This window comes from Hemibagrus wyckioides, linkage group LG09 (assembly GCF_019097595.1).
Source record: "Hemibagrus wyckioides isolate EC202008001 linkage group LG09, SWU_Hwy_1.0, whole genome shotgun sequence".
Taxonomy (NCBI): Eukaryota; Metazoa; Chordata; class Actinopteri; order Siluriformes; family Bagridae; genus Hemibagrus; species Hemibagrus wyckioides.
This window is the reverse complement of record NC_080718.1, coordinates 25,329,789-25,353,156: the sequence shown is the minus strand read 5'-3', so window position 1 is coordinate 25,353,156 and position 23,368 is coordinate 25,329,789. Positions and strand designations below refer to the sequence as shown.

At 41.1% G+C, this 23,368-nt stretch overlaps 3 protein-coding genes across 4 annotated transcripts in view; 1 reads left to right on the top strand and 2 right to left on the bottom strand.

The window, feature by feature from the left end:
• Nucleotides 1-1,624, bottom strand: part of ugp2b (UDP-glucose pyrophosphorylase 2b) — a 39,450-nt gene extending 37,826 nt beyond the window's left edge. Inside the window, exon 1 of one of the 2 annotated variants that reach the window (XM_058398887.1) lies at nt 1,469-1,624. Coding sequence is in view for 1 of the 2 variants with exons in the window: in XM_058398886.1 (XP_058254869.1) it covers nt 560-611 (52 nt within the window). In the remaining variant the exon portion in view is untranslated. Of the gene's footprint in view, nt 1-559; nt 931-1,468 lie in introns of those variants that run through there. The other variant, XM_058398886.1, reaches the window with a different exon arrangement.
• Nucleotides 1,625-4,341: 2,717 nt separating this feature from the next.
• On the bottom strand, nt 4,342-12,741 carry mdh1ab (malate dehydrogenase 1Ab, NAD (soluble)). Its single transcript, XM_058398892.1, has 9 exons — nt 12,595-12,741; nt 11,324-11,422; nt 10,800-10,896; nt 10,006-10,181; nt 8,934-9,056; nt 8,449-8,625; nt 6,419-6,532; nt 6,089-6,178; nt 4,342-5,028 (listed from the first exon to the last, which is right to left on the bottom strand). Exons 1-9 carry the CDS (start codon nt 12,595-12,597, stop codon nt 4,906-4,908), a joined length of 1,002 nt encoding a protein of 333 aa, XP_058254875.1. The 5' UTR covers nt 12,598-12,741; the 3' UTR covers nt 4,342-4,905.
• A 118-nt stretch (nt 12,742-12,859) lies between these two features.
• The window catches only part of wdpcp (WD repeat containing planar cell polarity effector), an 87,158-nt gene continuing 76,649 nt past the window's right edge, over nt 12,860-23,368 (top strand). Inside the window, exon 1 of the mRNA XM_058398885.1 lies at nt 12,860-13,441. The gene's annotated coding sequence lies outside the window, so the exon portion shown is untranslated. The remainder of the gene's footprint in view (nt 13,442-23,368) is intronic.

Sequence of the window (23,368 nt, the reverse complement as noted above, 5' to 3'; positions counted from 1 at the left end):
TCTCTCTCTCTCTCACACACACACACAGACACACACACACAGACACACACACACAGACACACACACACACACACACACACACACACACACACACACACACACACAGACAGCACATGAAAAAAAGTAGATCATTTACCGAAAGCCAAACTAGAATACTTTACAATTAACACGGCTCTTGTACTATTACGAGCGCAGCAGGGGGTAGAGCTTTTATAATTACGTGTTTAACCTCATCAGAGACTTTAAGAAAAAAACGTTAGCCGTTTCTTAATGATTACAAACATCACAAAATTTTAGTATTAACTAGAATAATTCCAAATCATAACAGAAAGAAAGAGAAAGTAGAAATCACAGTTTCGTATACACCCCTAGAGCGGAACATACCATCTCACCGTGATTCATAACACAGGTTATTCAACTCAGAAGGCGTGAAGGAAACGATATTAATAAAAATCGGACGGAGAAGATTAGGTGTAATTAGCGCTGTATTTGTATGGCAAGCTGTTTAAGAGTGTGGGGAAAATCATTTATTTAGGAATTCTACAAACGAGTCACTCACCTTCTACGTAAAGACACATTTTTTCCGGATAGTTTACGACTTTATGAGACATCCTCGTGCCAACCCTAAATCTATGTTAATAAATAATTCCTTCTTTTATATCCTGTTGTTGTTTTCCCCTCTCTTGTTGGGTCAGGGTGTGAGAATCATTCTCTGTGACAGCTTCTCCAGATCAGTGCACGGTCATAACTTTTTAAAGCTTTAAAACGCATGCCTCTCTTGTCTCCTCCTCCTCCCACCGTGATGAAGGGGAGGGAGGACACTCCGACCTTTACTCAGAGTTTATTATTATTATTACTATTATTATTACTATTATTGCACAATACGTAAGTGTACGCGACGCTCTCTAACAAACCGCCAGTGGAGGATTCACAGCTTCAGGTCTCAGCAGGAGCGAGTATATTCTGCAGGCTCAGCTCCAGCTGCAATTACTTACTTACTTGTACAGCGTTTACCTTCACACACGTCGGCTCCGTCCCAAATACCAGGGTCCTCCCTACGCGCGTGCACTACATGTTACTAAATTCCAAGCGCCGCCGTAGCGCACTACGCATTCAAAACACAGCCGTTTGGAATCCGCACCACGTCACCGCGTGACAGCCAATCGCTTGCCGCGTGTCAGTAGGCTCCCTCGTTTGCATTAACCACGCCCATGTTTTCTCAAATGACACGTATCTCAAACACAGATCATTCGGCCTCGAAAACAACGCATCAAGGAGACCTGGCACTTTTAATCCCATCTCTTTCCTCTGTCAACTAGAAGAGTTTAACCAAGAGTTTATGTAATTACGACACCCCAAAAATCATTAATGAAACCGTGCACGGCTCCCGTCATAATCATAAATATAACTATGGCCTGAACCGGAAACATCATCATCGTAAAGCAAGAATACGTTTTCATCTCCTTACTCTTAAATCGAAGGGCTGATGCTGTTGATTTTAACACACAGATCCCAGAAAGTCAGAGCGGTGCTAATGCTAGTCCACTCGCATCCTCCTACAGATGATGCAGACAACCAAGGGCGCGCGTGAGACCGCGGAAGTGGTTGTGGCCAAACCCTAAATGACTTCCTATTCCCTTCCCAAGTGCACTACATAGCGCGAGGTCCCTAAGAATGCGAAAGTGGGGGCATTCGGGAAAAAAACACAGCGCGTGTGTGAAGGTGAAAGCGTGCTGCAGGACTGCACGAGATGGTGATGTGGTGCAGTTTTCACCCTAGGAACATATTCAGTCTGTTCATATTGAATATCTGTGGTCTTTTTGTTAATCTGTTTGGTTTGGTCCGCTGTATTTTTTAATTACTCCCAAAGTTAGTAGTTTTGTGCCGTAGTGACGTCACAGGGTGACACTCGTCATAGCTCGCGCAGTTGCAATGCCATTTAATGAGAAAGTAAATGTTAACGATCTCAGACGTAAGCGATAACAAGAGTTAACTCTCAGGCTACGTCGACACTAATCCGGATGAATTGGAAAACGGCGTTTACGTCTGAAAACGCACCGCATTATCATTTTCAGTCGTTTCCCAAAACTTGGTCATCCACCCTGAAACATCTGAAAAAGTTTACGACCCTGTACTGTGCATTAGCAAAACATGAGACGCTTCGACCCGCGTAATTTCCACCGGCCGTTTATTTACTTTCCGGCTCTCTGAAGCGTCGTCCGCCATCTTAGCCGTATTGGTCACATGACTAAAAATTTCCGAAAAGCCTCCGTTCGCACAGTCCACACTGCGATGCCAAAACTTCAGGGAGCATTTTCAAGAGGATACGTTTTCGTTGACTAAAAACGTCTCAGTGTGGACGGAAGGCCAAAACGGATAGGAAAATATGCGGTTTTTAAACGAAAAAATGTTAGTGCGGACATTGCCTCAGTGTCAGTCCCAAGTCTGGATAAAATAGGAGGGTTGAGTCAGGAAGGGTGTCCGGCGTAAAACCTGTCAAAATCAAAAACATGTGGACCAAATAATCCACTATGGTAACTCCAAACAGGGAGCAGCCGAACAACAACATCATCATAAAACATAAAGGATAATGTTCAGGTTTCATTGCTCTCCCAAAATGATTAAAAAACGAGTGAGAGCTTCAAGAGCTCCGAGAGCAATGATCAGTGTTGTATTGATTAGAAATGTGACGCAGAAGTTATAGAGACAATGCTGCAAAAGTTGAACTCAAAGTCCCAGAATGCAATACGAGTTACACGAGAGATCTGGCTACTTCAGAGATCGGCGATTATATTAGAGTAAGAGTTGAAGCTTCTGAAACCGATCTGTTTGATTCCATTTACATTTCTGGCATTTGGTAGACGTCCTCATCCAAAGCGACTTACATTTTATACAACTGAGCATTTCAGGGTTAAGAGCCTTGCTCAGGGGTTGAGCAGCGGCAGCTTGGTGGACCTGGGATTCGACCTCACGACCTTCTGATCAGAAGTCCGATAGTCAGAAGTCAGAAGTACAGCTTAACCACAAGCTTATAACCACAAGCTTATTACCACATCCTTAATGTTTGATCAATGTACAGATGAAATTTGGCATCACTAATTATCATTAAAGACATCAGGCAATTTGTAAACAGTGTCATTTCCTTTAAGAGGAAAAGCCGTTAAGTCTTCTTGCAGCAGTTTAATAACTTTAATGATGACTGCCTTCTAATAAATTTAGGTTGTTCCTTTTAGAAAACAGTGTATAGAAAACCTGGTGCAGATTTCATGCACTACATAATCTGTTCAAACCTCCTCCAATACAACTGAGATACAACTACAAGCATTACTTTTACACAAACCCTCGATCGAGACCAGGAAGTTCAAGCACAGAAGTCTGAGAGCTGTCAAAGATAGAAGATGTTTCAAGAGGATGTCATTATCTATGCAAGCAAAGAATTTCATCCCTCAGGGCCTGGTCTGGACATCTGTAATATTTTAAACAGGACATTCTGTGAGCTTTAAACCTAGTTTAACATTCTCCACATCTAAGGGTTTAGAAGACAAGTATGTGAAGATAAAGGTCCATACGACAAAAAAAGTAATAAACGCGATAAAGTACTGCTATGACACATAGGACTATACACAGGACAGTTGCAGTGATAATGGTTTGTTTTAAAGGCAGTGTTACAGGCTGTGTAATAACACAAAAAAACTCTACACACATTTCATTATTGGAATGAAAAGACATGTGTACTTTAGGCCTGTGTGGTTTTCACTCATGAACAGCATGTCTAACCTTCAGCCTAGTTCAATTTACCTTCATACTGGAAAAATATTTATTCAAGTAATGAGGTTTTTATATTACACACACACACATGCAGAAAGACACACACTTACATACAGAAGGAGACTGAGATACACACACACACACACACACACACAGACATACAGAAAGAGGCAGACAGAGACACATGCACACACAGAAACAAACATACATGGACACACACGGAAAGAGATATAGGAAAACGCACACAGAATCAGACACACACACACACAGAGATATAGGAAAACACACACAGAAAAACAAACACAGAGACACACACAAAGATATAAGAAAACCCACACACAGAAAAAGAGAGACATACAGACAAAGAGGTACTTGGATGCACACACAGATAGACAGTCATACACACACACACACACACAGTGCACCTGAATGGAGTCTGTAGGAGGCAAAACATTAAGTGGAAATCAAAGGTTTGCCTCTATATGTGGTTATTGTGTACACAGGATGGGAACACACACACACACACACAATATATCAGGACAATGAGACAAAATCAGACGGCTTCAGTCCAAGTTTACAACTTCACTTGTATTTATTGAGGAAGCGTCTGGTACAGTAACTCGACAACTAGTGCATCATGGGTAATTTCACGTATATGAAGATTGTTTAGCCGAGACAATTTAAAGAAATGATGTAACAACTCAAAGTTTCCTTTTAAAGGCTTGACCATAACAGAGAGAGAGAGAGAGAGAGAGAGAGACACAGACAGACAGGTAGAGAGAGCTTACTGACCTTAAACTGTATATCTGACCTCTGTCTCTCTCTGACCGTCTCATTTGTGCGACTTTTCTAACAGATGAATGAACAGGCACCAAATTTCAACACAACCTGAACTCTACAGGTTACCATGTTACAACACACACACACACACACACACACACACACACACACACACACACACACACACACACACACACACACACACACACACACACACAGAGAGCTACGCTTGTACGTGATCTAAAGACGTCCTACTGAAATGTATTGAATGGGGGAAGAGAAGAACGGAGTGCTTTTTTTGGGGGCATTTCACAGACGTGCGTCTGGGTGGAGGCGTGTGTTGGGCATGTCATTTAGTCAGACACTCAGGAAGGAGATGGCGGTGTCTCTCTCCTCTACCAGCTCGGCCGCGGTGGCGTCCATCTTGGCTCTGGAGAAGTCGTTGATGGCCAGACCCTCGGCAATCTTCCAGGATTTGTCCTGCAGGAGAAACGCGGAAGAGGAAGACTTTACAAAGCAGCCGGGATCGAACAATCTGGGAAGTGTAACTGATATGAACACAGTCACTGATGCAGATTTTAACAAGATTATAATCCCGACTGTTTGCGCTGAGTTTTAATTCCGGACGGACATTAAAGGGGAAGTAATAATGGACTGGAAATAAAGTCAGGGTGGGGAACTGAAGACATTCATTCAAGTTCATTAAATTAAATAATTGTTTCAAGTTCATTAAATTAAATAATTGTTTTTTTTTTTGTCAATGTACTGTCATTCTTAATTTGCATAAAACTGAGAAGGCGTCAATGGAATTGCAGCTCAGAGTCTCTGTCTCTCTGTATTGGTGTTGGTCTCTGTCTCGTTTTTTTTTGTCTCTCTCTGTCTGTGTGTGTCTCTCTCTCTCTCTCTCTCTCTCTCTCAATCGATCTGTCTCTCTCTGTCTGTGCGTCTCTCTCTCTCTCAATCGATCTGTCTCTCTCTGTGTCTGTGTCTCTCTCTTTCGGTCTGTCTGTCAGTCAGTCTCTCTCTCACTATCTCTGTGTTGGTCTCTGTCCGTCAGTCTCTTTCTTTCCCCCCATCTGTGTCTCTCTCTCAATCTTTGTCTCTCTGTCTGTTTATCTGTCTCTCTCTCTGTGTTTCTGTCTCTATCTGTATTGATCTCTCTGTCTCTGTCAGTCTCTTTCTCCCCTCCCCATCTGTGTCTGTCTCTCTCTCTCTCTCTGTCTGTCTCTATCTGTGTTGGTCTCTCTGTCTGTGTGTGTGTGTCTATCAATCTCTCTCTCCCCCATCTGTGTCTGTCTGTGTCTGTCTCTCTCTCACACAAAATTTGCTACAGTGTATGTATGAGCACACTTCAGCTCCTCAGTGGTGTACAGTACTCTGGTGTATGTTTGTGTACTTCTGAGAATCTCACACTCTGTCTCCAGGGAAGGTTTCGATTCGCTGGAATGAATACCAGACCCTCCTGAATGAGGATGTGGAAACTGACAGTACGATGCAGCAGTAAAAACTTTCAGTGAACACACAACAGGTTCGCACTCACCTTGATGGTGACGGGGAATGAATAGATGAGGTCGTCGGGGACACCGTAAGGGTTTCCGGTGGAGTACACGCCCATGGAGATGAACTCGCCCTGCGCAAAAGACAAGAAAGAAATTCTCATCAACAAAAAACACCACCACCAAAATTCAAGTTATTCTGAATTTGATTGAAATGCAATTATTGAAATTCAGTTCAAAATGTGATTAAAATTGACCAACACCAAAGCATCAGGCTGAAGTGGAATAAGTGGGAAGTTTGCAGTGATGATTGTGTCTGGTCAATTTTTAATCAGATTTGCGATATAACAAGGACTGGTTTAGATGTAGCAGACCTCAGCGGTTCCGGTCCAGATGTCTCTCATGTGGTCACAGATGGCCTTCGCGGCAGACATGGCGCTGGAGAGCTTGCGTGCTTTGATGACCGCCGCTCCACGCTGCTGAACCGTCTGAGGAAGACATGGAGAGAAACGGGGGATTATTTACAACCAGGACGAGAAGCTTGAGAAACTTCTGAGACATTATTATTATTATTATTATTATTATTATTACTATTACACACTGTGAGGAACACGTGACGTGTGTCCGGGTGACGTTATGTGAGCACTAACCCCCAAAATAGGCGGGATCGCAAAATTACAGCAACATACACGTGACATATCAAAACGCTCAGCACAATGAGAGGAACTTGTGTGACGTGTGTCCAGGTGAGATATTCACTCGCCTCTAAAAGTATTGGCGCCCTCTCTCTCTCTAGCCTCCATAAGGTCCTATTTGTCTGCTCTCCACCAAATGTATTGGCGATGTGTCTATCCACTCACCCCCAAAAAGCATCAGACATTACGACTACTTGCTTCTTCAAGCCAACATCAAAGTTTGTCGTGATGAACTAGTTATTATTCTAGCAGCTGGAATTAAAGAGATGGGATTGTAACAGCAGCTATGAATTTGAGTCAAATGAAAACCTTTTTATTTTAAATACATGTCCATTTAATTCACTGGAAAGTCTTCTAGTTCTGAACACCTGTCAAGACTCCTCTAGAAAATCATTTCTGGTTTATTTCCTCCATTCATCTCACACTTTTAAAGGACAGACTTTAATTCTCTCTTATTTAAAAGCATGTTTTCTTTGGACTTGAAGCTTGATCATCGTGTACACTTGTCTAGATGAATAGATGGTAGGTCACACTGTGATTAAATGATCACACTCGTTTTGCTTGTTATACACGTTTTTGTTCCCAAGCAAAATACCATTTGATTGGACCAGAAATAATCTGAAATATTCTTTTGTTCTCGGCAGGTTAGTCAGAAATTCCTTTCCAGATATAACACAAGATGGATTGATTATGAATGAATTCAAAACACTTCACAATGCAATGTTATATTCTGAAGCTCAGAACCTACGGTACATGTGAATGAGTTAAGAGACGAGTCAGTGAGTGAGGGAAATCTGCCACCTTGTGGCGGGAATCTGCAAATACATGCTGAATTATTATTATTTGAGCGCAAGGGTAGGGGTAAGAGCTGGTGTAAGTGCATATAGTGTATATACACATCTATCCATTTATCCATCCATCCACTTATAATTCATCTATCCATTTATCCATCCATATGTCCAAATATCTATCCATTGATCCATCCATGCATTTATAATACATCTATCTATTTATCCATCCATATATCTATCCATCTATATATAATTCATCTATCCAACCACCTATCTAACCACCCATCTATCCACCTATCTACCTTTTTATACATTTATAATTCATCTAGCCATTTATCTATCCTTATGTCCAAATATCTATCCATCCATCCATTTATAATACATTTATCCATCCATCCATCCATTTGTAATCCATATATCCAAATATCTATCCATCCATCTATTTATAAACCATTTATCCATCCATATATCCAAATATCTATCCATCCATGTCTTCATTTATCCATCCATCTATAATCCATCTGTCCACCCATCCATAATCCACCCATCCACACCCCCTCCATTTATCCATCCATCCATCCATCCATCCCTCCATTTATCCATCCATCCATTCTTTTTGAGTGGGCATAAGTTCGGGGTTAGTTAAGCGTCCATGAAAGCATCTTTTCAAAAAACGAGCAGTTTTTTGAAGAGACAGATTCCTCTGTCTGGACTGAGGTTGGAATTTCAGTCAGAAAGTTCTGGAAAAGCGAGCTCATGCACTATGAGGAATCGCTCGTTACCTGATCGCAGGTTGCATGAGGGCATGTAAACCTCACCGGGAGTGATAAGGTGTGTGTGTACATTTGTGCGCGTGTGTGTGAGCATTAATCTATATCTGCAGCGCTCTCTTTGCTGTTATATTGTGAATAAACTCACAGAAATGAAATCTCCTTTCAGCCAGCTGTCATCCTTCACGGCGTCGAATGCAGGCACATCTTTCCCCTCCACGCTAACTTTGCAGTGGTGGACATCGGGGTACTGGGTGGACGAGTGGTTTCCCCAGATGATCACGTTCTTCACGTTTTTGGCCGAAACGCCGCAGCGCATTGCCACCTACAGGACAAGATCATGAACTGCAGCTTAGACTGACTGAACAGTGGCTGGCATTTACATACCATTTACTCCATTAGCTATTATTCTATAATAAAAAAACAATTTGATACCTAGACAAGAATTTTTAATTAATTTTATTCAACTAATGATTTTTAATTTCTTTTTTAAAATTCAACACTGAGGCAAATTTATGTTTAGCTGTAAAAAATACATATATAATTTTTTTTTTTTTTTTACAGCTAAACATAAATTGGCCTCAGTGTTCCAGTTTCAGTTGTAACTGTGTTTGTGTGTGTGTGTGTTCTGACCTGAGAGCTAGCACGGTTATGATCCAGGCGAGTCAGACAGGAGAAGTTCTCTTTGGGAATGGAGGGAGCTGATTTAGCTGCAATCAGGCAGTTGGTGTTGGCCGGGTTTCCCACCACCAGAACCTGCAGAGTGACAAGAGGGACGACAGAAAGGTCAAAATTTCAGCTTCTCTTTCAGAGTCAGTAGATAAATCCATTCTCCAGAAGCACTATAGTCTGTGATAATTACACTTCGATCTCAAACCAGTAAACAGGAAGCAATGCAAATTTAGACCTTAAGATACAGATGATTCACTTCACACTAGTTTGCTTGCAAAAAGAAAAAAAACTTCCTCCTTGTATTAATCACATGAAATAAATCAAAGTAAAGATGGAAATAAATTAAATAAAGCAAAGATTTGTTGACTCGAAATTCCTGCATTACAGTAAAGTTGTGTTTGCTGATGTGCCCAACAACATAAGGATTTTTTAACAATTTATTTTTTACTAAAAAGGAAGGAAATGGCACTTGCTTGAAAAACCTTCCCCTCAATGATTCTTAACATTTTCCACTTTAAAGTATAGGTTGCAATTTCACAATAAAAGTGAAAAAGGTTCTGAAATTATTTATCTTGGTTTCATTTTTCCACACAATAAAATCCTGCCATTTTTCTGTCTGCTGTACATCTCTTAATAACCTTCACAAATTGCTTTCTTTTTTTTTTCCTGATGTTATGTTGTCTAGATGTTTGTGAAGAAACAGCCATGAAGTGACTTGTCCTCAACGTTCACCAGCTTCGCCTCGGTGTATGAGCTTGTATGAGATGCTCCTTCCTGCCAGGACGACAGCGAGAGACGCATGCAGTCCGTCAGGAGCTGCCTCAGGTGTTCCTCTGTAGATTTTCTATTCTTTTTTTTCCCCTCTTTATAATGCACAATTAACACAGCAGTAAGTAGAAAAGGCAGCGATGGAGGAAATCCAAGAGAAGAAACAGGAAACTAATCTAATTAGTAAGGGTTTAACCCTCATCGTACTGTACCAGGTGTATTGTATTAATCACACAGGTTTGAGATCAGAAATCTGTCTAGTCACCTTGACCGTCTTCTTGGCGTACTTGTCCAGCGCCGTGCCCTGAGACTTAAAGATAGCCACGTTGGCCTTGAGCAGGTCTTTCCTCTCCATTCCCTCCTTCCTGGGCATGGAGCCCACCAGAATGGCAGCATCCAGGTCCTTAAATGCTACTTCCTCTTTATCTGTAGGGATGACCTCTACATGACATGCAGAGAGGGAGAAAGAGAGAGAGAGACAGAGCAAGAGAGACAAAGACAACATCCTGCATGTTAGTCTACTAAATCAACTTGAATAAGCAGTGGAGATTTATTTATTTAGATCTACACTAATTTATTTTTCTCTCCAGTCACGTTTGAGCACGTGCTGAGCAGGAAAGCGATCAGAGCAGCTTCTAGATAAACATACGAGTCTGTTTTTGGCTCCGCGACATCTTTTTAATCCCTTACAGAGAACAGGAAGTCTGTTTTGAAGCAGTCACCACGTGGCATTTCAGGCATCCGAGTGCAATTCTGCGAGGTTTAGCCGCCTCGTAGATCAGAAAGCCACACAAAACCAGCATAACGTCTTTTTAAGAGACCAGTCATGCCGGTGTTTAGCACAACACAGCCACAGGGCACAGTTACATCAAGAATACATAATAATAATAATAATAATAATAATAATAATAATAATAATAATAAACAAAACAATGCCTTGTGGATATGTCGTGAATTATTCTCTGACATGGTGTAAATTCTGTGTGTGTAGTAAGTATGAATAAAACAGGGTGTGTGTGTGTGTGTGTGTGTGCATGCAAACATCAGCGTGTGGTTTACCCTTCAGAAGTGGAAGGGCGCAATCCTGCAGCTCCATGACCACACCGTCCAGCACGGGCAGCATGGGAGGGATGTCCAGCAGCACCAGGATAATAGGCTGGGAAGCACAAATACAACAGCAAAAAATATAAGATCTAAAAGCTCCATAACATCAAAATATTAGTGCTCTGCTAATCGTATGCAGTTTTGTCGAATCAGCATGTCATCTGGGATCTTCTTGACAATATTTACAAGCAAGAAAAGTGAGGAATTCCCTCCCTTTGTGTCCATTTTCTGACCTGCTTCTACAATAAGTTATAATCTATTATCTACTCTGATTAAACTATAGTTTCTGATTATAAGCCAGAAAAAGACTATTATAGCTTCAGCGTCTCAATAGTAAATGTTTAAAATGCTTTTTAGCACTGGTATATAATTTAGGATGCAGCCACCACCCGTAAAGGTTGAAGGCTTACGAGCTGTTTTCCTGGAAACAATCAGAAATCACATGGTATCACAGTGTGTAAACTCAGCGCCGTATTCACCTGATCTTTTCCAAACACGTCTCCCTTGGCGATGCCATACAGCAGGGAGTAGGCAATCTGCCCAGCCGCGCCAGTCACCAGAACTCGGATAGGATCAGCCTGCGAGAAGAAAAACAGACAATATACAACATATAGTGACTTGAAAATTAATGGACGGTGGTGCAAGGGGGAACATGGCAACCTGACAGCTCCAAGGTTTCGGGTTTGATCCTGAGCTACGTGTTCTTTTCATAATCGTGTAGGTTTCATGTAGCTAGGACAAACTCTCCGTCCTTGTTGTCTTATTTAGCACCAGGGTCCTGGAGAAATGGTGTCAGGTTTCACTATGTACTGCGCCAGCTAGATGTGGTGGAAATGACAATAAAAGCTTCTCGACTCAGTTTCATTGAGGTTCTCTTGCTCCACCCACCTCCCCACACACAGGATACACAGGTACTGGCTATGAGAAATTGCCCTTGGGTGAGAGTTTGTGTGTGTGTGTGTGCGCGCGCGCGCGAGCATGTTGCCCTGGGATGAACTGGCAACCCATCCCAGGTGTATTCCAATGTCTCTCCCTTAGTTTCCAGGATAGCCTCGAGGATGAACAAATGAATGAAATAAAGGGGTGGATGCCAGTTTGCCCATTAATATAGACTGAAGGAGGGCACAAGGGTGATCAGGTTAACCTTTAAAAATAGAACAAGGCCATGATTTAAGGCACTTTGCCAGGTTCAGTGACCTAAATAGTAACTTTGGAAGCGATAGAAAGAAAAAATATCTTTTCATTCATCTTTCACTGCAAGTTCTGGGTTATGTCCCTGACAATCGTCCTTCACTGCCGTGGTAACATTAGCGGCAAAAGAAAATCTAAGAAATATATACATAAATAAAATTAATCTAATAAGCTATAACAACTTTGATAAACCGTGAAATCATTTATTTCAATTAAAGTTAGCTTAGATTCGGTACTCATCACTAATCTTGCATCTTGCATGGTAGCTAACTGCAAAACTAGCTGGGCCGAATCCCAAACGCAGACCTGACGAAGCCGGAGTACGCTACTTTTAATGTAAATGCCGTTATTTTCAGACCCTAAGTAGGGCGCTCATATAGGAAGTGCGTCAGCATTTGGGACTCAACCCTTACTGTTAAATCAAACTGCACAAACGAGTTATAAAATCGACTCGAGTTTTAATCGCTGGATGCGCCAAAGACAGAATAATCATTAAAAAACATTAACAACCTCATTTTAGAGGTCTCAATGAAGCAGGAAAACGTTTAAAAAAACATACCATTTTGTAACAGTTCGTCCTGCAAGCTGCGACTCTGCCACTTGTTTGGGAGGTCACCTCTATTTCTTGTACCGGGAACGGTCACGAGGAAGGGTGGTGACGCGTTAAAGCAAAGCATTATGGGTGTTGTTGTTCTAAACGCGCAGTTTGTAATACGTTCAATGTAGTATTTAAACTACATTTCCCAAGAAAACCTTTAGCTATTCATTTCTACAGCTTGTCGATTACGATTTTTTTGCTATTATTATTATTGAAGGGTTATTTGATGGTCATTTGAGCGAATGACTAACTTTTCGCACGAGTTAGTGCTAGTTTTTGTATTTAGAAAAGTGATATCGTTCCATTTAACTCAATGCACGTAACTCAAAAAGCATGCAATACTACAAGATGGGAGTTAAATGATTTAATGGAGCACGAGTGCAATCTAAAAACACACGATTTCATTTTAGATCATTCACAAAGGTGTGTTTTTCAGAAACACTGGACAAAAATAGCTCATCAGCACGCCTCGGAATCAGATGAGCGACCCGGAAACCTTATTTCAACATTACCGTAACATTTGTAAGTCGAGGGGCACGCGCAAAAACAAACCGGAGAAAGTTTGGCTCGGTTGCCTAGAGGCGACAAAATCGTGATCTTACCAACTCATCATATACCCAAGTGTGAGATTTCTCAGTTTATTTATTTATCTCAGTTTATCGAAATTTGCACCAACGACTACAAATCCTGTCTACAGTAAAATAAGGCTCCTAATCGCAATAATAATTTGAATGCACCGGTATGGTCATTAACTCCAAACCAAAACATTTGACTCCAGCAATAAACACAAGCGCGTGCTGGCCTGAAGGTAAGTCCACTTGCTTTTAGATATTTATCACCTTATTTACTTTTATTTCACATCTGTTATAAGAAAACTATTTTGTAATGTTATTGTCAGAAATCTAAGGTGTCTGGTTATGAGTACAAACAGGTAATAAAATACACTGATGAGGAGGTTATCGCGATATTTCTGATGCGATACACGTTATTGTAAGAATATCGCGATATTTCGTTTTGATAAGTAAAACTGTACTGCTGTGTGTGACCACGATGAGATGAATGGGTTTTAATGATTCCTTTTAACTCACAGTTTACAAACAGAAACGGTTTCAAACGAACCAGAAGAAATAATTACATTAATTAAGCAGTTTTTTAAAGGCAATAATGAACTAACATACTGGCAGTGTTTGTAGCTTGTAGCTTGTATTATAAAATCAATGTCCAAAATACTGTTTTGCTTGTAAACATAAACTATTTAGTGCTTTTTGGAGTTTCCATGCATTTGGATGAACCGTGGCATTTACTCCATCCATAAAACCCAGATGATTTCATATATCATGTCTCATATATCATATCTGTATCCAAATACTATCATGAATATAGCTCAGGGAAACAGAAAACATTTGTATGCATTGTCCGCTTTCTAATGGTCAGATAGTGGATCCAGAGTGAGGGGGTTAAGAAGTGAGCAATAGAGTGTGTGAGGAGGGTAAAGAGTGAGAGAAAAGGGGGGTAAAGAGTGGGTGTAAATAGTGAGAGAAAGAGAGAGGGGGTAAATAGTGAGAGAAAGAGAGAAGAGAGATAGAATGGGGTTAAAGAGCGAGAGAGATTGGGGGTAAAGAGTAAGAGAAAGAGAGAGGGGGTAAATAGTGAGAAAAAGACAGATGGGAGTAAAGAGTGAGAGAAAGAGAGAGATAGAATGGGATAAAGAGTGAGAGAGTTGGGGTAAAGAGAGAGAGAGAGGGTAAATAGTGAGAGAAAGAGAGATAGAAGGGGGTAAAGAGTGAGAGAAGAAGAGAGGGGGTACAGAGCAACAATGCGTAAAGAGAGAGGGAAAGAGTAAGAGAGAGAAGGGGGGGTAAAGAATGTGAAAGAGAGGTAAAAAGTGAGAGAAAGAGAAGGGGGCTTAAGAGTAAGAGAGAGGGGTAAAGAGAGAGAAGGGGGGGTAAAGACAGAGAGAGAGAAATGACTCTATCATACAGAACTATATATATATATATATTAGAGAGAGAGAGAGAGATGACTCTGTATCATACAGAACTATATAGATATTGAGAGAGAGAGAGAGCGAGTGATAGCTGATCTGTGTGCTGCATTTTGTATGAGGTCATTACAGGCTCATTACAAGCAGACACACAAAGGGTCAGCAGGTTGTGTTACACACTCGTAGTCATCGCAGTGTCCACACTCAGTGAGAGAGATGAAGACACAGTAAACAACAAGCCTCATAAAGCAGACTGGACACAGAGGGAGCTTTCATTCTGTTTCAGTCCTACAAACCGTACGTGTTTTATATTACTCTGTATTCTGTGGTGTTGCTGTCGGCCATTTTGTTAATTATTCTCATATAAATGAGCACTTTGCTGATGATGACAGGATGCTGTCAGGACATATAGCCTTTGTTAAGCCATCGTTTCAGATGAAATGAGGTTAGAGGTCAGATTCCTCGGCTGAGAGCTTGGAACGTTGCAGCATGTGAAGCGAATTCTTCAGAAATCATACCTGAGGTCAGCGATATGAGTTTTTTATATATGAACATTATCTATATTTCAAAGAGCAACTTATATTTCTGTCATTTGGCAAAACAATGGTAGCTTGGTGGACCTGGGATTCGAACCTTCTCATCAGTAGTCACCTTACCCACTAAACTACCACATCCCCTAACATTATGATTGTGTTGGTCCCCCTTTTGCTGCCAAAACAGCCCTGACCCATCATGGCATGGACTCCAGTAGATCCCTGAAGGTGTGCTGTGGTATCTGGCACCAAGATGTTAGCATCAGATCCTATTTGGATCCTCTATGGGCCAAACCTCGCAACTTACAGGGCTTAAAGAATACTTTTGATAGATACTGACCCCTACAGACCGGGAACACCCCACAAGAGCTGCAGTTTTTGAGATGCTCTGATCCAGTGGTCTAGCCATCACAATTTGTCCCTTCATCAAACTCGCTCAAATCCTTACACTTGTCCATTTTTCCTGCTTCTAACACATCAACATTGAGGACAAAATGTTGACTTGCTGCCTAATATATCCCACCCACTAACAGGTGCCATGATGAGGAGATCATCAGTCTTATTCACGTCACCTGTCAGTGGTCATAATGTTATGGCTGATCAGTGTAAAAATTAACAGTGTTTCATGGTTATTGTCTTCCAGCATGTCTTTTAACTTTTAATGCAGTACAGCGCTGCAGGGATGAGGTGTTTGTAGAAAATTCCGGAAGTGGTCATCGTACTGGTTCCCAGAGCAAACAGCCAGCAGGATTTATTTCTATTGGCTTTGGGATTATTGCAGAAAAGAAACTCTGTGGGCAAGAAATGTTTGATTCTTACACGTTTTGTTTATCAAGATAATCTTTACAAATGAACTCCACCACACAGTCACATGACTTCATGACTCCTCACCATCACTACGCTGCTGCTCTTTCACTCTATTTCAAAACGTCTTTTATGTCCTCCTCTGGAGTGTTTTTGCCCCTCTTCTGCTTTTTTTGGTTCTTGAAGTGTTCTTCTTCTTCCTGGAGTTTTCAGGTTCGTTTGGCCCACAGGTTCGTTCTTATCGATCAGATTTGAGGGAAGGAAAAAAAAGCAATATCTTGCTTTGAGATAAAATAAAAAAGATCTTCACTTGTGGGGGGGGGTGAAAGAGTGATAGAGAGAGAAGGTGGTGGTGTGGGGGGGTGTAAGAAGTGAGAGAGAGAAAGAGAGAGGTAAAGAGAGGAAGGTGTAAAAGAGTGAGACAGAGGGGAGGTAAAGCGTGAGTGTGAGAGAGAGAGAGGGAGAGGTAAAGAGTGAGAGAGAAGGGGGTACAGAGTAAGAGAGAGTGAGGGAGGGAGGTAGAGAGTGAGGGAGAGAGAGAAAGAGTAAAATAAGGGGATAGAGAGAGAGAGAGAAGGGTGGGGTAGAGAGAGAGGGAGAGGTAAAGAGTGAGAGAGAAGGGGGTATGGAGTAAGAGAGAGGGAGGGAGGTAGAGAGTGAGGGAGAGAGAGAGTAAAATAAGGGGAGAGAGAGAGAGAGAGGGAGAGAGAAGGGTGGGGTAAAGAGAGGGAGGGAGAGGTAAAGAGTGAGATAAGGGAAAAAGAGGGAGAGAGAAGGGGGTAAGGAGTAAGAGAGAGTGAGGGAGAGAGAGAGAGTGAAATAAGGGGATAAAGAGTGAAAGAGAAGGGTGTAAAGAGTGATAGATGGGTAAAGAGTGAGGTGGGGTGGGGGATGTAAAGAGTGATAGATGGGTAAAGAGTGAGGTGGGGTGGGGGATGTAAAGAGTGATAGATGGGTAAAGAGTGAGGTGGGGTGGGGGATGTAAAGAGTGATAGATGGGTAAAGAGTGATAGATGGGTAAAGAGTGAGGTGGGGTGGGGGTGTGGTTACAGATAAAGAAGAAGCTAGCACCTCTGAGTGTTGGAGCCCTGATCATGGAGAGTCGTCATTAATCAGAGTTCATGTGAGTTTAAACGTCTCCTGTGTTTCTTACTCCTCCACCACAGAGCTTTAAATCTCACCGTATCACATGACCACGTGTGTGTGGATGTCGGGTTATAGAGCTGGTCCAGACATGTCCTCTTCAGCTTCATGTTTCTTCTAAACTGTGTTTCCTCTAAACACACTCTGATGGTGTGTGTGAGTGTGTTGTACGTCTGTTATGATGACTGTATAGTGCAGAACTCCACTTTCTTTTCTGATCTGTTTTCTGGAACATTACAGTGTTAAAGATACAAGTATTTAAAAAGTCCTTCCTGTAGGCTTTTATTAGGATTTTATTTGTCACATATACATTACTGCTCAGTGAAGTTCTTTCTTCGCATATCCCATCCTTGGAGGTTGTGGTCAGAGCACAGGGTCAGCCATAATGCAGTGTCCCTAAAACAGCAGGGTTGGGGGCCTTGCTCAAAGGCCCACTGGTTGCAGCTTAGGAGTGCTGGGGCTTGAACCCTGATCTTCTGATCAACAACCCAGAGCATTAACCACTTGAGCTACCACCACCCCTAATAAACTGACCTCCCCCTTTTTACTGACCTCATCATTAATTCAGTGTTTCCCAGAAATTATAGTATGTAACAAACCTCTGGATTTCTATCACAACAACATCTGTAGAGCCAATCACCAGTTTAATTAGAATTAAAGTCTTCGATAATAACTTGCTGGGATTAAATCTCTTTTATAAAAGTGACCTGGTCACAAGGGCAGCAAAAGACACAAATTATTAAAGACACAACAGCAACAATAAATAAGCTGAAAACTGTCGACTTTTATACTGAGGTGTATGCGCCGAGTGTGAGGTAAAAACGACACACTCGAAATAATGCATAAGGCTAAAAAACAAAAAAAATATTTAAAACAAAAAAAATATTTAAAACTAAAATAGCTAAAAGCAAAAAAATTACTACAAGCAAAAAAAAATAAAAAATTACTAAAAGCAAAAATAGCTAAAAGCATAAAAAATGTAATTACTAAAAGCAAAAAAAAATCACAATTTCTAAATGCAAAATAAACTTGAAAAAGTACTAAAAGCAAAAATAGCTAAAATAAAGATTTCTAAAAGCAAAAAAAGAAAAATGACTAGAAGCAAAAAAATTAAAAATACTAAAAACAAAAATAGCTAAAATCCAAATTACTAAAAGCAAAAGAATACTTGAAAATTACTAAAGAAAATTTACTAAAAGCAAAAAAAAAATAATTAAAAATTACTAAAAGCAAAAAGTATTAAATTACTAAAAGCAAAAAAATACTCACGCTTAAGCAATCTTAAATAATTAAATCATGCATCTTTCATCACAGTATCATAAAAACAGACATAAAAGTACCATTAAAAACAAATTAAAAATAAAATTTAAATTTTATCACATACACAGCGAGGCTTTTTTGAGTTTGTGTCATAAAAGCAGAATAAAACTTGTATGCATGAAAGACAGGAATATCTGTATAGTCTAATAATCTGTATAGTGGCATAGGGGAGAAATATAGAGAAAATCTAAACTGTTTTTTACACTTGAAAGAAGTCTACAGTTTCAGTTCTTTGTAAAAGTCAGTATGTTTTCCTGCACATGAAACTCTCTCACTCTCTGGAACATGACAAACTGCATTCAGTAAAATAATCTGTTTTTGGGGGGGGGAATCATCACACCTTTGTGTCGTCTTGTGTTTCTTACAAATACCTAATAATATCTTTAGAAACTACTGGAACACCAAGAGACAGAAGACACTGAAGTCTTTTGCTGTTCATACAGTAGAATGAAGACGATTTTTGTATTTTATTTAAGCATATTTAGTACATTTCAGATTGCCTGGAGTATGGGAAGGTTTGCATACCGCACAACAATATTCTCACTTTAGGTTTCATTTATTAATATATGCATCCATCTATTTCACCTTCTTCTTCTTCTTCTTTTTGTTGCACCTAGACAGTTTAGACAGCTTATATTTATTTACAGAGATTTTATTTCATCCAGATGTTTACTTTTACAGATATTTTATACAGATGTGTACTCAAAGCTGTTTGCACTAAAAGACTTACTCAATTTATCATCATACAACAATTTAATTTTATTTGTCATTTTATTTTATTTCGTATTTGCAATGATCTTTTTTTAAACTACCCTGCGTGAATTAAATTGCCCCTTAAGAGGTAAACGATTTTTTAAAAAAATTGAATTGGATTGAATATTCTGTACACAACACACACCTGGAAACATGCAGTACCAGGTACAGACACAAGAGGGCAGTGTGCGTCAGGGTTTTGATGGGATTTGGACCGGAGATTTGTTGCGTAATCTAACTTTATAAACAGATTTTTTTAGACACTGTATATCAATGTTATTATTGCAATAGTTTTGAAATGTAGGTACTAATAAAACAAAGGTTGTATATAAACTTGAGGTTTGTCTCTTACACCTAAACTCTGTTTGCTTTGATTCTAAACGATTCATATCAGAGACAGAGTGATTCAGGCACAGAGTGGATAAAAGATAAAGTTTTCACCCTGACCTGGAATAAATTTTAGACACTCGACACAGACACAGAGTAATGGATTAGCTAGCTCAGAAAAATAAAGCCTCGGCGTATTTTAAACCGATAGCAATTGTGTTAGAAGTGAATCGAATCATTCGACTCAGCTCACCGATACGACTCTTTCAGCACCCAAACGACTCATTGGAACGACTTTACTCTCTCAATTCAATTTAATTCAAATAAGCTTTATTGTCATGACAAATTGTGCATGTAATGCTAAAGCATTTGATAAAAACAAAATTATAAGAACAAAGAAACAAATAAATTGCAAATCAAAAGCGTAGAATGGACAGGCATGAGCTCATCACTGATTGGTCGAATCCTCCCTCTTGTTGTGGCAGGTATGGATGTACCAAGGTGATAAGGAAATTCTTTCTATCTTTCAATCTATCTGTCTGTCTGTCTGTCTGTCTGTCTGTCTGTCTGTCTGTCTGTCTGTCATTCTCTCTCTCTCTCTCTCTCTCTCTCTCTCTCTCTTTCTCTCTGTGTGTGTGTCTGTCTGTCTCTTTCTGTCCATCTGTCTGTCTCTTTTTCTGCCTGCCTGCCTCTACTGACTTTCTCTGTCTGTCTTTCTGTCCATCTGTCTGTCCATCTGTCTCTCTCTCTCTCTATCTCTGTGCGTGCGTGTGTGTGTGTGTCTGTCTGTCTGTCTGTCTATCTTTCTGTCCATCTGTCTGTCTCTTTTTCTGCCTGCCTGCTTCTACTGACTTTCTCTGTCTGTCTTTCTGTCCGTCTGTCTCTCTCTCTCTCTCTCTCTCTCTCTCTCTCTCTCTGTCTCTCTCTCTCTCTCTCTCTGTCTCTCTGTCTGTCTGACCAACTTTATCTATCTGACTGACTTTCTGTGTTCACCTGTCTATCAATTTGTTTGTCAGTCCATATGTCTGTCTATCTTTCTGTCCATCTGTCTGTCTCTCTCCTTCTATGTCTGTCTGTTCATTTGTCTCTCTCTCTCTCTCTCTCTCTCTCTCAGTTGCAGGTGTCTGTCAGCTCATGTAAGTGGAAGACTGTAGATCGTAAATTTTTCATGTGTGTTAAATACCAACAGTATACTTTCTAATATCTTATGACTCAAAGGTAAAGCTAGTTTCTCATCAGGGTCGTGTTGGAGTTTGTACTTGTTGTGTTTATTGGTTGTGTTTTAATTCACGAGTCTTTGCTCTTTAGGTCGGATTGAGTTTTATCTTGATTGAATTTAAGAAAATTAGATTAGAGAAAAAATTTAATTAGAGAAAAGGGGTCTTGCGTGTTTTTCTGAAGTTTTCTAATATTCTAAAAATAATTCATGTCACGATGAGAAAAATGTAACTTTGGCAGATGTCTGGTCTCGGGACGGACACGCTGTTGATGCAAGATGTTGCCAAGCTTCAGAAGGAACTATTAGCCTCAAAACACACACGCGCGCACACACACACACATACACAGAGAGAGAGAGAGAGAGAGATCAAAGCAAGCACACACACTGTCGGAGCAGCCCCGCCCCTCCAGCTGTCAATCACTGCATGCTTGCTTTGGGAAATGGCCCATAAAATGAGTTAGAACTTCAAAGTGCTTCGTCTTTGACGTCTCTTTAATTTAAACGTCTCATCAAGCAGCTTCCAAAACCCCCACCCATCATCCTGAACCACTGAACTACCCATCATCCTGAACCACTGAACTACCCATCATCCTGAATCACTGAACTACCATCATCCTGAATCACTGAACTACCCATCATCCTGAACCACTGAACTACCATCATCCTGAACCACTGAACTACCCATCATCCTGAACCACTGAACTACCCATCATCCTGAATCACTGAACTACCCATCATCCTGAATCACTGAACTACCCATCATCCTGAATCACTGAACTACCCATCATCCTGAACCACTGAACTACCCATCATCCTGAACCACTGAACTACCCATCATCCTGAATCACTGAACTACCCATCATCCTGAATCACTGAACTACCCATCATCCTGAACCACTGAACTACCATCATCCTGAACCACTGAACTACCCATCATCCTGAATCACTGAACTACCATCATCCTGAACCACTGAACTACCCATCATCCTGAACCACTGAACTACCCATCATCCTGAATCACTGAACTACCATCATCCTGAACCACTGAACTACCCATCATCCTGAATCACTGAACTACCCATCATCCTGAACCACTGAACTACCCATCATCCTGAACCACTGAACTACCCATCATCCTGAACCACTGAACTACCCATCATCCTGAACCACTGAACTACCATCATCCTGAACCACTGAACTACCATCATCCTGAACCACTGAACTACCCATCATCCTGAACCACTGAACTACCCATCATCCTGAACCACTGAACTACCATCATCCTGAACCACTGAACTACCCATCATCCTGAACCACTGAACTACCATCATCCTGAACCACTGAACTACCATCATCCTGAACCACTGAACTACCCATCATCCTGAACCACTGAACTACCCATCATCCTGAACCACTGAACTACCCATCATCCTGAACTACCCATCATCCTGAACCACTGAACTACCCATCATCCTGAACCACTGAACTACCATCATCCTGAACCACTGAACTACCCATCATCCTGAGCCACTGAACTACCCATCATCCTGAGCCACTGAACTACCATCATCCTGAACCACTGAACTACCATCATCCTGAACCACTGAACTACCCATCATCCTGAACCACTGAACTACCATCATCCTGAACTACCCATCATCCTGAACCACTGAACTACCCATCATCCTGAACCACTGAACTACCATCATCCTGAACCACTGAACTACCATTATCCTGAACCACTGAACTACCCATCATCCTGAACCACTGAACTACCATCATCCTGAACCACTGAACTACCATCATCCTGAACCACTGAACTACCCATCATCCTGAACCACTGAACTACCCATCATCCTGAGCCACTGAACTACCCATCATCCTGAGCCACTGAACTACCCATCATCCTGAGCCACTGAACTACCCATCATCCTGAACCACTGAACTACCCATCATCTTGAACCACTGAACTACCCATCATCCTGAACCACTGAACTACCCATCATCCTGAACTACCCATCATCCTGAACCACTGAACTACCATCATCATGAACCACTGAACTACCATCATCCTGAACCACATAACTACCCATCATCCTGAACCACTGAACTACCATCATCCTGAACTACCCATCATCCTGAACTACCCATCATCCTGAACCACTGAACTACCATCATCCTGAACTACCCATCATCCTGAACTGCCCATCATCCTGAACCACTGAACTACCATCATCCTGAACTACCCATCATCCTGAACCACTGAACTACCATCATCCTGAACCACTGAACTACCCATCATCCTGAACCACTGAACTACCCATCATCCTGAACCACTGAACTACCCATCATCCTGAACCACTGAACTACCCATCATCCTGAACCACTGAACTACCCATCATCCTGAACCACTGAACTACCCATCATCCTGAACCACTGAACTACCCATCATCCTGAACCACTGAACTACCATCATCCTGAACCACTGAACTACCATCATCCTGAACCACTGAACTACCCATCATCCTGAACTACCATCATCCTGAACCACTGAACTACCCATCATCCTGAACCACTGAACTACCCATCATTCTGAACTACCATCATCCTGAACCACTGAACTACCCTTCCTTCCTTCCTTCCCTCCCCTTC

Bases quoted from the DNA above. Each gene is read 5' to 3' on its own strand.
- mdh1ab (XM_058398892.1), bottom strand. The intron at 10,182-10,799 runs GTAAACCACACG...CATGTCATGTAG, and splicing joins CGCCCTTCCACTTCTGAAGG to AGGTCATCCCTACAGATAAA. The intron at 6,533-8,448 runs GTGAGTTTATTC...TGTCTTCCTCAG, and splicing joins TGAAAGGAGATTTCATTTCT to ACGGTTCAGCAGCGTGGAGC.